The 15,510-nt window shown below is 35.0% G+C and overlaps 1 protein-coding gene across 6 annotated transcripts in view; it reads right to left on the bottom strand.

Moving 5' to 3' along the window:
- The window catches only part of BLTP1 (bridge-like lipid transfer protein family member 1), a 217,164-nt gene that overhangs the window by 24,871 nt on the left and 176,783 nt on the right, over window positions 1-15,510 (bottom strand). For all 6 annotated transcript variants that reach the window (XM_047718360.1, XM_047718361.1, XM_047718357.1 and 3 more), the window contains 8 exons: window positions 13,167-13,420; window positions 12,389-12,604; window positions 10,993-11,173; window positions 10,272-10,473; window positions 8,003-8,164; window positions 6,659-6,798; window positions 5,337-5,538; window positions 783-983 (listed from right to left, as the gene is read on the bottom strand). In XM_047718360.1, the coding sequence (XP_047574316.1) occupies window positions 783-983; window positions 5,337-5,538; window positions 6,659-6,798; window positions 8,003-8,164; window positions 10,272-10,473; window positions 10,993-11,173; window positions 12,389-12,604; window positions 13,167-13,420 (1,558 nt within the window). The remainder of the gene's footprint in view (window positions 1-782; window positions 984-5,336; window positions 5,539-6,658; window positions 6,799-8,002; window positions 8,165-10,271; window positions 10,474-10,992; window positions 11,174-12,388; window positions 12,605-13,166; window positions 13,421-15,510) is intronic.

Here is a 15,510-nt window from a genome sequence, read left to right as displayed (position 1 = left end):
CAACAAACACACACACACGCACGTACACACACATAAATACATGTATATATATACATATATGCAATTATCTAGTTACATGAAATTATCTAATACACTGGAATATGCCATCAATTAAAATCACTTTAAGTGAGGCTAAAAATTTAAGAAGAATGATCTAATGAGTATTAGCATTCTCAACAACAGATTTAATAGTTTCAAGCCCATAAACAATAGTGATTTTTATAATACTTCTCCAACAAAAACTAGCACTGACATGGAGTATATGTTTTTGTTACTTCTCTAAGTAAATCGAGATGTTCACTAATATCAACATTTCATACATTTTTAGTGGTAAATCTGCACTTTAAAATGACAGTGAAATTTAAGTTGGCTAAATAATGATAAGAAGGAGAAGCAGCAGCAGAAGGTAGTTTCATTTTAAATTGACAAATGTGATGCACACACTTTAAAAATTTACTATTTGTAGAATACAATTTTCTTACACAAATAATGATGTGGTAGAACATTTAAATATTTAAGTAACATAAATATTCTTTTAAATCCAAAGACTGTTGTGCTGCATATGTCACTTACAAAATATTGTTTAAAATTCTTATATAATTAATTCACCTGAATTATTTATTTCATATATCTACTTATGCAGAGACAGGATATTGTCCAGAAGAAAAATGAAGTTTCTGATCTTGTTTTATATCCATTATTAAAGGTACTGTGTTTTCTAAAAAGATCAAAGCTTCAAAAGATGCTATAAATTCAAAAAGATGGAAACACTCTAAGTATACCTAGTCCTCCTGATCCAGATGTGAGCCCAGAAACAGCAGTTTTTTGTTTCCCTGCTCCATACGGATGAAATACATAAAGGGAAAAGTCAGACATGCATGCAGTGAAGCTCAAACCAGATGAACTGCTGCTAGAACTGGTCAGATCCGACTGACTACTACTATGTCGACTTCTGCCAAGAGGGCTGCCCAGGCCGGATGAACCTATAATGAATACCAGAAATCCAAAATATTTATAAGCCACAGAAAATTTTAAAAGCCTGTCACTTAATACATTCTTAAGAACCAAACAAAACAAGACTTGAAATTAAAATGGAAATACACAAACATTAGTTGATCAATAGATTTAAAACCATATCAAAGTAAAGACTTAAGATGTACTTTCCAATTAATTTTTTCTGTTAACTGGGGTTAATATTATGTTCATCTTTGAGACAATTATTTAGACATTTGATTGGCCAACTCCATAGTTTCCCATTTCTTTTCTCCTTTGCTCCATTGCAAGCAGGCAGTAGAAGAGCCAAAAAATAGCTGGGGCTTAAGCGAAGGGGGAGAACAAACTATAAAAAATCCAAATCATATAACTGGAGTCCACATTTCCATAGCCAGCAGTGGAAATAGAGTAAGGTACACAAATGCAGAAAGTTAAAATCTCTTTCTCTGAGAAGAAGCAAGTATCCCCATTGGCACCACTTACCACAGGTGTACAAACTAATCCAAAATACACTTTAAATGTAAAAAATATGAGTAAAGCATCTTAGGAGAACATTATATGGTTTTGCTAATAATTTCAAAATATGTATTTCTAAAATATATAGATCTCCTTTGGATTCATATTGCAACTGGTTACTTGGCATCCTACTAGAATGTGTCACAAGCATTTAAAGCTTACCAAGTCTAAAACTGAACTCTTGATCTTTACCCCCAATCTGTTTTTCTTCCAGTGTCTCCCCATCTCCAGTAAGTGACATTTCCAAGGACACAGCTCAGCCAGAATCCTGGGAGTTATCTGTCATCCTTGCAATTTATTACCATTGTCATTTCATGTCTAGGAACATATACTAAGCCTGTCCATTTCCCTGTATCTCACTATTATTACTCTAGTCTAAGCAGTTATCAGCTCTGGTACTGCTGAAATGGCCAACTGTTCTTCCTGCTTCCTTCTACTCTTGTTCTCCTCCAATCAACTACCACACTGCAGTTGGACTGGTGGTGTTCCAAAGGTATAAATCAGAATCTCACGTCTACTCTCCTGTTTAACCTTCAGTGGCTTCCCCACATGATCTGGCTCTTTCCCATCTCTCTAAATCTTTTTCATACCAATCTACCTTTTATTTGCCATACTCCACTTATACTAGTTGTTTTTGTTTTTTAAACTTGCCAAATTCTTTCCTGCTTCATGGATTTTGTATTCTCTACCTAAAGTGTTCATCATCCCAACTCTCTGCTTGGCTAACCCATACTCACTCACTTCACGTTTCCACTTAAAATATGCTTGTTTGCTTATTATCTGTTTCTCCAAATTTGAGTTAGGTCAACATTAGCAGCAACGTATCTGCTAGCTAGGTTCATTACCATCTCTTCAACCCCTGGCACTGACCCACACCCCAGTAAAGTTCAATAAAGATCCTTTGAAACAACAGATACTGCTGGGGTGTCTGGGTGACTCAGTTGGTTAAGTGTCTGCCTTCAGCTCAGGTCATGATTTCAGGGTCCTGGGATCGAGCCTCAAGTTGGGCTCCTGAGTAGGCAGCCTGCTTCTCCCTCTCCCTCTTCCTGAACCCAGCAGGAAAAGAGAAATCATAAAGATCAGAGCAGAAATCAATAAAATAGAAACCAAAAGAACAGCAGAACAAATCAATGAAACTAGGAGCTGGTTCTTTGAAAGAATTAATAAGATTGATAAACCCTTGGCCAGACTTATCCAGAAGAAAAGAAAAAGGACCCAAATTAATAAAATCATGAATGAAAGAGGAGAGATCACAACCAACTCCAAAGAAATACAAACAATTAAAAGAACATTTTATGAGCAACTTACATGCCAGCAAATTTGACAATCTGGAAGAAATGGATGCACTCCTAGAGACTTATAAACTACCAAAACTGAACCAGGAAGAAATAGAAAACCTGAACAGACCCATAACCAGTAAGGAGATTGAAGCAGTCATCAAAAATATCTCAACAAACAAGAGCCCAGGGCCAGAAGGCTTCCCAGGGGAATTCTACCAAACAGTTAAAGAAGAATTAATACCAATTCTCCTGAAACTGTTCCAAAAAATAGAAATGGAAGGAAAAGTTCCAAACTCATTTTATGAGGCCAGCATTACCTTGATCCCAAAACCAGACAAAGACCCCACCAAAAAGGAGAATTATAGACCAATATCCCTGATGAACACGGATGCGAAAATTCTTACCAAAATACTAGCCAACAGGATCCAACAGTACATTAAAAGGATTATTCACTAGGACCAAGTGGGATTTACTCCTAGGCTTGGCTAAAATTAACAAGACAGGAAACAACAGATGTTGGTGAGGAGGCGGAGAAAGGGGAACCCTCCTACACTGTTGGTGGGAATGCATGCTGGTGCAGCCACTCTGGAAAACAGCATGGAGTTTCCTTAAAAGTTGAAAAGAGAGCTACCCTACGACCCAGCAATCGCACTACTGAGTATTTACTCTAAAGATACCAATGTAGTGATCTGAAGGGGCATGTGTACTAGAGAGTATTATGCTGAGCGGAATAAATCAATCAGAGAAAGACAATTATCATATGATCTCCCTGATATGAGGAATTTGAGAGGCAAAGTGGGGGGCTTGGCAGGTAGGGAAGGAAAAAATGAAACAAGATGGGATCAGGAGGGAGACAGACCATAAGAGCCTCTTAATATTACAAAACAAACTGAGGGTTGCTGGGGGAAGGGGGGGTATGGAGATGGTGGTTATGTTATGGACATTGGGGAGGGTATGTGATATGGTGAGTGCTATGAAGTGTGTAAGCCTGACGATTCACAGACCTGTACCTCTGGGGCAAATAATATATGTTAATAAAAATAATTAAAAAATAAATAAAAAAAATTTTAGCCCATCACATTAACAATGGTTAAAAATAAATTTAAAGCGTAATGTTGGGAAGAATACAGTAAACCTGGTGTTTACACACACTGTGATGAGGATGCAGAAATCTTATATTTACTAGAAGAGTAAAACATATCAAACACTTTAAAAATGTTCACTCTCTCTGACTTAGGAATTCCACTATTAAGAATTTATCCTAAGGATGTTGATTTATATACGAAAATATTCAACTCAATATTATTTACAAAATAGAAAACAAAAAGCTCAGGTAGTCTCAAATGTATGATCAAAATGATGGATTATCATGAAATCATTAAAGTTATTTTAGAGATGAATATTTAATACTTTGGGAAAACTTATATTTTAAGTTTTTAGAAGATACATAGCAGAAAAGATCATATTTAAATTTTGCCTGGGAAGAAGACTGTATCTACAAAAATGCTGGAGAGTAGGTAGGAAGTGATAATATTGGTTATCTCTGATAAAAGGATATTATTTTCATTTTTAGTACTCTTGTTCTCCACATTCTCTATAATGAATAGTGAGTTAATTTTATAATAAAAAGCAGGTTTTTCAAAAACTGACACTATAACTCCAATATTTTTACAGACCACAACCCAATTCCAAAAGCAATATTCTGGAGCTAAGTGTGACAGTGGGCTACCATATTAGCAAAATTTTATTTCTAAAATATCAACTTTTTGTTTTCCTATTTTACGATGAAAACTTTCAAAGATTCACACTGCAAAGCAATGTTTTGCTTTAGCCACTACATGCATGCACTACGTGCAAAATATCCCATGGGGGCTTTTTTTACCTCTGGTTATGAACCACTCTCTTAATGATAGTTCTCTTATTAATAATTATCAATTTTCATTCATTCTAGTCTCTTTACAAATGGCCAATAAAATCTTTATCATTTGCATATGCGATCTTTCTATGATTTTTAGGGCAGAAATGACTCTAAGCTTTAATAAAGTGAACAGTGACTATCTCACCAGGAAATTATTGGTTGTATGTTAAAAACAAAATCTTTCATGAAATGGACATTTGATATATATATATGAAATTATGATTGAATACACACACACACACACACACACACACACACAAAACCCCTCATTTTAATTCACGGTGATAAATTCTTGCAAGATAACACTCTATGTCTTATTTTCCATTTGTAACACTGATTGTTCTTAAATGTAAAAAATAGAGCATAAAACATTCAAAAGTACTTAAATGTATAATATGACAGTTACTTCATAATGCTTATAGGGTGTACATTCAAGCCAACCAAAAAATGCTAACCAACTGCCATTCCCTTGTACCAAAATATACTAAAAAAAACTTTGATCTCTCTATATCTTTCTATAAATGCTGTAATTCTCATATATTCTCCTTTTCCAAATTTATTTATTTAGAAACACATACTAATTCTAGTATTTGGCTTTCAACCAGCAGAATAAAAGAGCGTTTCTATACCGGGTATTCCAGTTTTGCTTGCAGAGGTCTTTGTTCCACTTGGAGTAGCATTACCTCCAGGGGATAAAGTTTCTGTGGGATACGTGGTCCCTAAAGTCTCCAGTTCACCTCGGTTTGAAGAAAACACCAAGTCCAGGGATGGCAGCTTTAGCATGCATTCTACTCTGGATACTGGTAAGCAGCTAAACTTGATCTGTGAGGGCTAAAAAGTGCAGGAAGCAAAAAAAAAAAAAAAAAAAAAAAAAAAAAGTTTCCAGGTACTAGTTAAAAAATTTCACACTCGATTCCAAAAAACGTAATTAATTTCCATTTCAGTCCACATATAGCAAATTATTTGAGACTTTAAAGGATTTTGTGTTTAATGTCCTAGCTCTTTCAAACAGATACATTATATATCAACCAAAATTTATTAACAAAATGGTGTTTTAGGAATCACCTTGAGTAATATATATTTAGATTATTTAGGTAATTCAGAACATTAAAGATGTCAATGTTCATATTACACTTGTTCACAATCAGATTTTGAAAAGAAGTAATTCCTCTTATTCTAAAATTTTTTAAAAGCTATGGTAATAACAGAAATTTTAAAACTCTCAAGCCCTCCCCCATTACATGTTTTCATCATATCTTCAAAAAGCTAATGCAAAACTCCCTACTGAAGACCTCTTGGGCGAACAGCTATTGTAGAAGATAGTTTGAATAGATGACCATTAGTGTTTCTTTTATTCTTGAAATTATCAGAGTTTAGTTGAAGGTAAACTGAAGCCTAAAGTTTGGTTACAAGCAGTTTTCATATCCTCTTTAATAAATGGACTCAATCAGATGCTAATATACTCCCAAAGGGCGAGTTGTAAGACTGCATTTTACAATAAAATATTAAATAAAAATTCTATAACTCAGCGAAAATCTAACAAAGGTACTACTGTTTGACTTACATCTCAATTACACTTTATATTTGCCCATAAAGGACCATAATGGCAAGAAACACAGGTGTCATAATAAAAAAGGGTAGAAAATTCTTAAAAAAAGGGGGGGGGGGGGGTTTAACTTATACATTTTTGTTTTTGCTAAAGAAGTATAAGATCTAAATTTTGAAAGCCCAAAGATCTATGAACCTCCTCAGCAGAAAAGTAAATACACACATAAAATTGTCCATACACTTCTCAGAGGTTCAGGTGATCTCTAAGCCATTATAGGTATACTAAAGGTCCATGAATCCAAGGTTAAAGAAACTTTAAGGGAAATAATGCTGGAAAGATTCAAGTAAACTTAAGAAAAACATTTTTCTTTAAAACAAAAAGGAATAAATGAAGTATATCCACCTGAACTCGTACATAAACCACAACATCTACAGGGAAGGAAGAGTAAGCGGATGTTGAAGATGATACTAATGATGTTGTCGATTCTTCCATAGGATCTGGTATTTCAAAATGTCCCATATCTTCATCTTGTGAACTGACAGCTGTTAAAACATTTAGTTTTATTATTAGGGCAAAGGCAAACTATTTTTTTAAAGATTTATTTATTTATTTGAGAGAAAGAGAAAGAGAAGATGTGCGTGTGCAAGTGGCAGCGGGGGTGGGGACTGGTGGGGGGAGCAGATGGAGAGAAAGAATCTTAAGCAGACTCCAAGATCAGTATGGAGCCTGATGGGGGACTCCATCTCACGACCCGGGGATCATGACCTGAGCCAAAATCAATACTTGGACACTTAACAGATTATACAAGCCAGACACTCTGTGCAAACTATTTATCAAAAGATCCTTTCTTGGGACACCTCGGTGGTTCAGTTGGTTAAGCGTCTGCTTTTGGCTCAGGTCATGGTCCCAGGGGCCTGAGATCAAGCCCTGCATCAGGCTCCCTGCACAGAGGAGAGCTTGCTTCTCCTTCTCCCTCTCCCTCTGCCATTCCCCCCACTTGTGCTCTCTGGCTCTTTCTGTCAAATAAATAAAATCTTAAAAAAAAAAAAAATCCTTTCTCTTATGCTACTACTGAGATCAGGGATATGAACACACAGAAATGTGCTTCTGTAGCCCATCATTCCACACATCTTTCCCTATTCAATTTTAGTATATGTGCTGCCGAAGCGAGCACATCTTTCCCTATTCAAACCTCTTGCTCATTTCTCCAAATTCCAATCCCCCTCCTATTATAACAAACACTGTGCAAAGAAAATTAAGACTTTGCCCTCAAGAAGTTTCCAGTCCAAGAGGGAAGCCAATGTAGGAATTAAGGATGTTAATTTTGTCTCTAACTAGCTATGGCCGTGGGAAAATCATATAACCGCACCAAGATTTATTTTATTTGTAAATGAGGACTAGATGATTTCTCAAGTTCTTTTTCAGTTCTACAGTTCTTGATCACTGAATTATATCATAATGTATAACATCATTAAAAATCCTTCTAAGTGATAGAATTTTAAAAATATTTGTGATGCAGGAGCAACAGGGTGGCTCAGTCGGTTCAGCACTTGCTTCTTGATCTCAGATCAGGTCATAATCTCAGGATCCTGAAATCAAGCTCCACATTGTGTTCTGGACTGGGCATGAAGCCTGCTTAAGGTTCTCCCTCTGCAACAACCCTCTCCCCAACTGCGCTTGCATTCTCTCAAAAAAAAAAAAAAAAAAATTGTGATGGGGAAGTAAATACGTAAGGAGGATACTTACTTGTATAATTCCTTTCAATTGGTGTAATTGGGATAGTTTCCAGAGCTTTTTCCAGAAAATCTAACAGGCAGGGACTAATAACCATTTCTTCTGGCAATGACTGAAGTGCTACCCAAGCATATAATTTGGCTGTTTTTACTCCTCCACTTCCTTTTCCTTTGGCTAAAACATTTACAAATGTGAGGTGAATTTAATAGTTCCCATACAACATATAATAATTTTGTGAGAAATCAGAACTATGTATGACAGTTTAATCAGGTGAAGCATCTTATTCCTAAACTATATAAGAACACAATAAAAATAACAGATTGACAAATATGATATATTAATATTAGAATATAAAGATAATTAATGATGCATATAATACAAGTTATTCCTACTTGCTCTAGGTCACAAATGTTGCTTCAATTTTTTGTTTAAAATTTGCTTAGTGTCTCATTTAGCATTATTTTGTCCACTTAAGAAGATATAGAGAAATTTGACTAACAATATATTTTTTTTTTTAAAGATTTTTTATTTATTTATTTGACAGAGAGAGATCACAAGCAGGCAGAGAGGCAGGCAGAGAGAGAGGAGGAAGCAGGCTCCCTGCTGAGCAGAAAGCCCGATGTGGGGCTCGATCCCAGGACTCCGAGATCATGACCTGAGCCGAAGGCAGCAGCTTAACCCACTGAGCCACCCAGGCGCCCCAACAATATTTTTTAAGTGAGGAAAAATGTTGTTTTCAGGTTTTCTTGTGTTCCTGTAGTTCTTAACTTGTAGATCTTTATAAAGCCTCCCTGCATGACTCCCATCCCTCTTTCCTTCAGAAATATTTCTGGGTGAGTAGAATGAATATAATAGCTAAGACTCAGCTAACTTTTGCTTAGGTTTCTACCCCCAACATATATTAGTTTTGTAAACCTAGAAAAGCAGTTCAACTTCTATGAACCTGAACTTCCCTCATTTATAAAATGGGGATAATAATATCTGTCCTATACTTAATGGGCATAGATATGCGTTGCCAATTCAAAAGTGATATAAAAATATTATGCATTGGGGCGCCTGGGTGGCTCAGTGGGTTAAGCCTCTGCCGTCAGCTCAGGTCATGATCTCAGGGTCCTGGGATCGAGCCCCGCATCGGGCTCTCTGCTCAGCGGTTAGCCTGCTTCCCTTTCTCTCTACCTGCCTCTCTGCCTACTTGTGATCTCTCTCTCTGTCTGTCAAATGAATAAAAATAAAATCTTAAAAAAAATATTATGCATTATTATTACATTTATTAGATATTTTAAAAGATTTATATATCAAATTCCATCTCTAAAATGAAACTTTTTGAACTAATTCTTTTTCAGCCTGATATTCCCTTTTTGGGGGGAAATTTTACTATATATATATATATGGTATTATTCATGTGGTGTGGTAGCCAGATTCCAAAATAGCTTCAGTGGCCCTTGCCTCCTGGTATTCATGCCCTTGTACAGTTTTCTCCCACACTGACTAGGGCTGACCTGTATGCTCAATAAGATACTGTGGAAGTGATGGTTTGTGACTTCTGAGGCTACGCCATGAAAGACACTGCAACTTTAGTAGCTATGTTCTCTTTTGGATCACTCCTTTCCAGGAAAGTCAGTTCCCTTGTTATAGGAACACTAATACAGCCAGTGGACAGGCCCAAATGGGAAGGAACTAAAGTACCAGTTTGCCCACCATGTGAATGGGATGTGATGGAAGTAGGTTTTCCAGGCCCAGTTAAGCATTCTGATGACCACAGCCTAGCCAACATCTTGACTGCAATGTCACAAAAGACTGTCAAGTTAGATTCACCAGCCAAACTGCTCCTGTATTTCTGATCCATAAACTGTGTTTGAGGTTAGAGGCCACCAGGTTTGGGATCATTTGTTATGCAGGAATAGATAATTAATAAATGTGGTTAAGACCAATGCACTTTGTCTTAAAAGTACAAGTTTAATGTTTCCACTTAGATCAAAAACTCCCAAATATGAACTATGTAAAAATTTTTCCAAGTGAATAGATCTAAAAAGTTAAGTAAATAATCTATTTGGCATATTAAGATTCTTTTAACAGTGATATCCTAGGTAGTATCAGTTTGAAAAATAGCCAAAAGTTGGGCCAGACTTCTATATGTGAGTTTTATACCATCGTTATTGACAAGTCTATGGGATTTTTTTCTTTAACATGTGAATTTGCAAGAAATTCTCAATAGAGCAAGTAAGTGATGACTAAAAGGTTACCAAAAAAATTAAAAATAAAGCATATTTTCCTGAAATACCTGAGGGAATAGGTGGGGGTTGGGGAGGAAGTAAGGTGTTAGTCTTGCTCTGGACATTGCAAGGTAAAGGAGGAGAAGGAGGAGATGGTGCACTATCTTTCATACCATACAGCTTGGACTCTTTAGAGAGCGTTCTTGGCAAGGAAGATCCTCTGGAGGCATTGGGTGATTCGGTCTTTAGTGTCTTGGAATTGTAATGCAACTGTATTAAGACAAATAAACTTTCAAAATTAAAATAATGAAGATGAGAAAAACCAACATATGTAAAAAAATGTGGAAGAAAGAACACCAATCCAGGGGTCAGAAGACCCAGTTCCAGTTTTTTACAAGTTAACGCTGTGATACTAGCAAGATTCTTAGCTGTTTTTCATTTAATTTAAAAAGTCATCCCAGATATTAAGTTCCTCCTAGCTTAATGTTATAGGAGTCTATAACTCTATAATCTAAAAAATAGTTGTTTAATTAAGTTGGACAAGGAAAGGTTTAGCAAATGATATGACTATCAATGCATAAAAAAGTAACTTCGTACTAACAAAGTTCAATGAAGCTGTATAAAAGAAGTAGAAACCTGAAATTTGGATCTTCTTAAGTTCAGAATATAGTTATATCAGAGAAAAATGCTGGAAAGTCTCACTTTAATATAATCGGTAAAGGAAGAACACACATGATAGAAAATAAACACTGCGAAGAATAATCTAATCCTAGACTTTAAGGTTTTTACCTTTACATCAACTCCAGGAATGTAAAATACTGTTGTTTCTAAGTCACTAGACTTTGTCTGTAGAGAAGATGGTACTTTTTTGCCAGTCATTAAATGGGTGGTAGAAGCATAATTGGTTTGAAACTTCTTCTTTTTTGAAGGAGAATCTTGATCTAAACTCCTGGAACTTCTATCATAACTCCTATAAATAGAAAAATGATTTTTATCTTTTTAAAAAAGGCATTCATCTCCTTTTGTTTGTAATCAAACTTTTACTTATACAGCAAGTTGAATATAATCCTTCATTAATAAAACTGAAAAAGGAAAGCTCATTAGTGCCTGTAGCAAAACTGGCTAACACCATGCATGGATGACATTCATGTTGTATGCTCTGTAACTACATAGGGCAGCCACCTTTATTTAGTCTTTCCTGAGGTCACAGGTGTTTCACATGAACGTATTAGGTTGAGCCAAATGAAATTGCCCTTTACACAGGTAAAATCAGTTGAATATCAGCAATCTATTTTAATGAATTAACAAGCTTTTTATCATTACTACTACATTTGTAGGAATTTAACTGTTTAAGTTAAATTAAGTTATCTTCTCATTTTATAAAACCCTCCTTAGGAAAAAAAAAACATCTAAAAATCTTTTTTTTTTTTTTTTTTTTAAATGTAATCTCTATACTCAACATGGGGCTCGAGGTCACATGGTCTACTGACTGAACCCGCCAGGGCACTGGGAAAAATTTCAAACATGCGAAAAGTAAACAGAATGGTAAACTGTAAACCCCCATGGCTCCATCTTCCAGCTTCAACAGTTGTCAGCATTCTGCCCCCTTTTTAATTGACATCTCCAGTAACTTCCCATCTATTGTCTCAATTATTATTTTCTTTAGTTCTTTTTAAGATTAGGAGATAAAGGCAAAAATTCAAAGAAAAAATAATCTAATCTTAAACCTATTTATATCACCACTTTTTCAATGATGGAGATAAATGCTGAAGCTACATTCCAATATACTTAGGCCACTTTGTCCCCAGTTTCCCAATCTTGATTTTTTTCTGAATTCACCAAAACTCTGAATAACCAAGAAATCTCTGAGTACTGCACTGTTCTTTAAAACAGAAATACTCACAATACAAGAACAGAGACTGATAAATTTGGGCTTATTTAAAGGAGAATTACAAAGACACAACGCTTTTAATTAAATTGCTAGAATCTAAAGTAGAAATGCATTTCTAGTTGCCAGAAAATTTTATATACTTGTTTAAGGAAATAGTATGTTATACAAGTAACCACTCAAAACTCTGATTAAATCCACTCTTTAAATCTGTATTTTGGGAGACGGGTGAAAAAGTTTTGTAATTCAGGGAAACAGCAATAAAGTTAAATGTTCCTTTTCTGACCAAATTCTTACCTTCTCAAGCTTATATCGTCATGTTCTTGTAGTAGGGTAGTTGGGTGGAGAACACATTTTCCACTATCAATTTCCACCCGTATATCAAGTTCAAAGTCAATATTTCTCTCTGTAGCTGTGCCACTAAGACTTCGGTTGACTGGAGCTGTGGGCCAGCGTTCTGTAAATAGCTGATGAACAGCAGCAAAGCCTGTTGCTTTTTTACGAGATGTGTGTCTAGAGAAAGAACTGACTGTTACATTTTACTAAATTCGAAGAATTTTCAACAAACTATTTCCCAACATGTTATGTGAGCAATAGTCTGTAAATAAATTTTACCATTTTATAAATTTACACATATTACTCAATTAGCTCATACTAATTGAAATTTTTCCCAAGTTTGATGGAGTCACATTTTATTCAACAACCATACACTCAGTAACTATTATGTGCCAGCTGACGTGCTAGGTGCTGAGGACACAGGCATAATCACTCCTATTGAGGAGTCTGAATGTCAATGTATGAACTATATTCTACATTTGTGAGATTTCATTTTTGCAAATTGTGAAATGCTATTTTTCTGATTTTATTAAAAGAACAAAGAATAGGGAAAGAAAAAAATAATGTCATAGGGAGCTAAATTACATTAGTAAACCATAGCTATGTTTCTTAGTCTCACTTTGGCTAGGCACATTAAGATTTTTTTCTGTAAAATTTAACAGTTACACATAATTCTGTAAAGCTCAGTTCTAGACTCTGAAATACTACCGATGGGTCTCAAAACAAAAAGGCCACTTACGAGGGTTTCCGGTAAATATAAAACCTTTCCCTCTCATGGTCTTCATCCTTTTCATCCTTCTCAGAATCTTCACTAGTAGAAGACAAACTGTCATCCCGTCGGCCCTCTTCAGGCTGGAAAGGAATGCCTGATGAATAGCCTCCTGGAGTTTTGGGAGAACTGAACACGGAATATGATCCTTCACTATTTGTGGAGTAATGGGATGGTCCTTCAATGGTTACTGACAAAAGGTCCAGTTCTGTCTCCTCTGGAAACTGAGTGTAAAAAGAGAAGATGTGAGTCGGGTTCACATTATACATCTCTTACTTTAAAAAAGAAAAAGAAAAAATATATGTTTAAGCATTTAAAATTCTCTCAAGAGTTGAATTTCCTCACTCTGAACCGTCATATGAAATGGCACACCAAGGAAGGAAAGTCTTACCACAGACAGACACACTACCGACATACTAAAAATTATAGTGAAATTTTACATTATATAAACATATCAGCCTGTTAATTAGTACATATTGTGTAATTCTTTAAGCATAGCTAAACATGCTGTGGAGACAAAGCAAAGAATGTGATCAACTGTAAATCAGAAGGGCAAGAGAGTAATTAGTGATGGAAAAGCATGCAGTGTCCCTTGAGAAAGTATTTCATGCTTCTGGATGCTTTTTATAGCTAGCTTTTAAAAATGAGTCATCCCCCCCACCAAAAAGAGTCTCTATTTGATTGACAACTGTAGACAACAGATGTGTCAATCATTATATAATTAAAGATATGAATCAAACTTATAAACACTATTTTTTAAGAAGAATAGTTTATTATAAACACTATGTCACTGAGAATTGCACCAGAAGGCCACTGTATTTAAGTAGATCAAAAACAAAACAAAACAAAAGAACAATAACAAAACTTCCTATGACCTAATTTGTTTTTCCAATTTGAGACTTGCTCAAATATCCTTTGAAAATGCGATAAGCCTTTGTAAAGTGTTATGTGCAAGGTAATGTAATTTGTTGATCCTATTAAATACAACAAAATTAGATACACAAAAATAGAGTACTGTAATAAAAATGTCTTACATACAGAATTCAGCTTTTCCTTATTTTTTTATAATATATATGTTATTTAGTAATTAAGTAAAACAGATTTTATTCATCAGAACATCTTCAATTTTTTAAAGGTAAGAATCTGTGCAATCACTTTGTTTTACATTTATTTTACATTTAACCATGCCTTAATGATCTATAATTTGGGATTTTTATATGCTATTTTTTTAAACAAATAGCTTACATTACTATTTAAAAATAGGACTTGAACCAAGTCAAATATTAATGCCTTTGAGAATTACTTGATCATTTCAAAACATACTTGATCATTTCAAAACATACAAATAAACCAAATCATTGGTTTTACATCTGAAACTGATATAATGTCATGTCTCAATAAAAAAAAATGGATGGGGAAATATCAATTAGGAGAATCCCTCGATTCAGTTCTTTAAATGATTTATTTCCAAGTTCATATTTAGAAAAAAAAGGACATGTTTATCAAGCTCCCCATAATTTCATAGTTCTTTTTATTATTTTTTTTTAATATTTTATGTATTTGACACAGAGAGAGAAACAGTGAGAGAGGGAACACAAGCAGGGGGGAGTGGGAGAGGGAGAAGCAGGCTTCCTGCCGACCAGGTAGCTCAACGTGGGGTTCAATCCCAGGACCTTGGGATCAGGGCTTGAGCTGAAGGCAGACGCTTAATTGACTGAGCCACTCAGGCACCTCTATAATCTTACAGTTCTAAAACAAAATTCAGTTTGACTAAGTTCAGTGTAATGGCGGGATATGTACTAAAACTATAGCTTAAGAGGGCAGGGAAACAAAATGTATGTGGAATAAGTGCCAGTTTTTAATGTAACTTGATGGAAAATTTCTAGACAAAGATTTATATACATAGTGTACAGATATATTTTTAAAATTTAATTTTACTTTCATGACATATTCAGGGAAAATATATGGTTCGTAAAAATGTTAATTCAACTTTTAAGTCCTTGGGTGGCACATTTTCCATATTGTTTTGAACATAATTTTTAAATGGATTTTTAAAATAAATGTATGCTTTTTTTATATGTACACAGTAACTCCAAAGAAATAGCATTCAATGATTAATTTGTTGTTTTGAGAGAAGTTTGATTCTAGTTTCAATGAGTTAAAAAAATTTTTTTTTTAAAGATTTTATTTATTTATTTGACAGACAGAGACCACAAGTAGGCAAAGAGGCAAGCAGAGAGAGAGGGGGAAGCAGGCTCCCTGCTAAGCAGAGAGCCTGATGCGGGGCTCAATCCCAGGACCCTGGGATTATGAC

The sequence above is a fragment of the Lutra lutra genome, chromosome 2 (genome assembly GCF_902655055.1).
Source record: "Lutra lutra chromosome 2, mLutLut1.2, whole genome shotgun sequence".
NCBI classification, from domain to species: Eukaryota; Metazoa; Chordata; class Mammalia; order Carnivora; family Mustelidae; genus Lutra; species Lutra lutra.
This window is presented reverse-complemented; position numbering and strand designations above follow the sequence as displayed.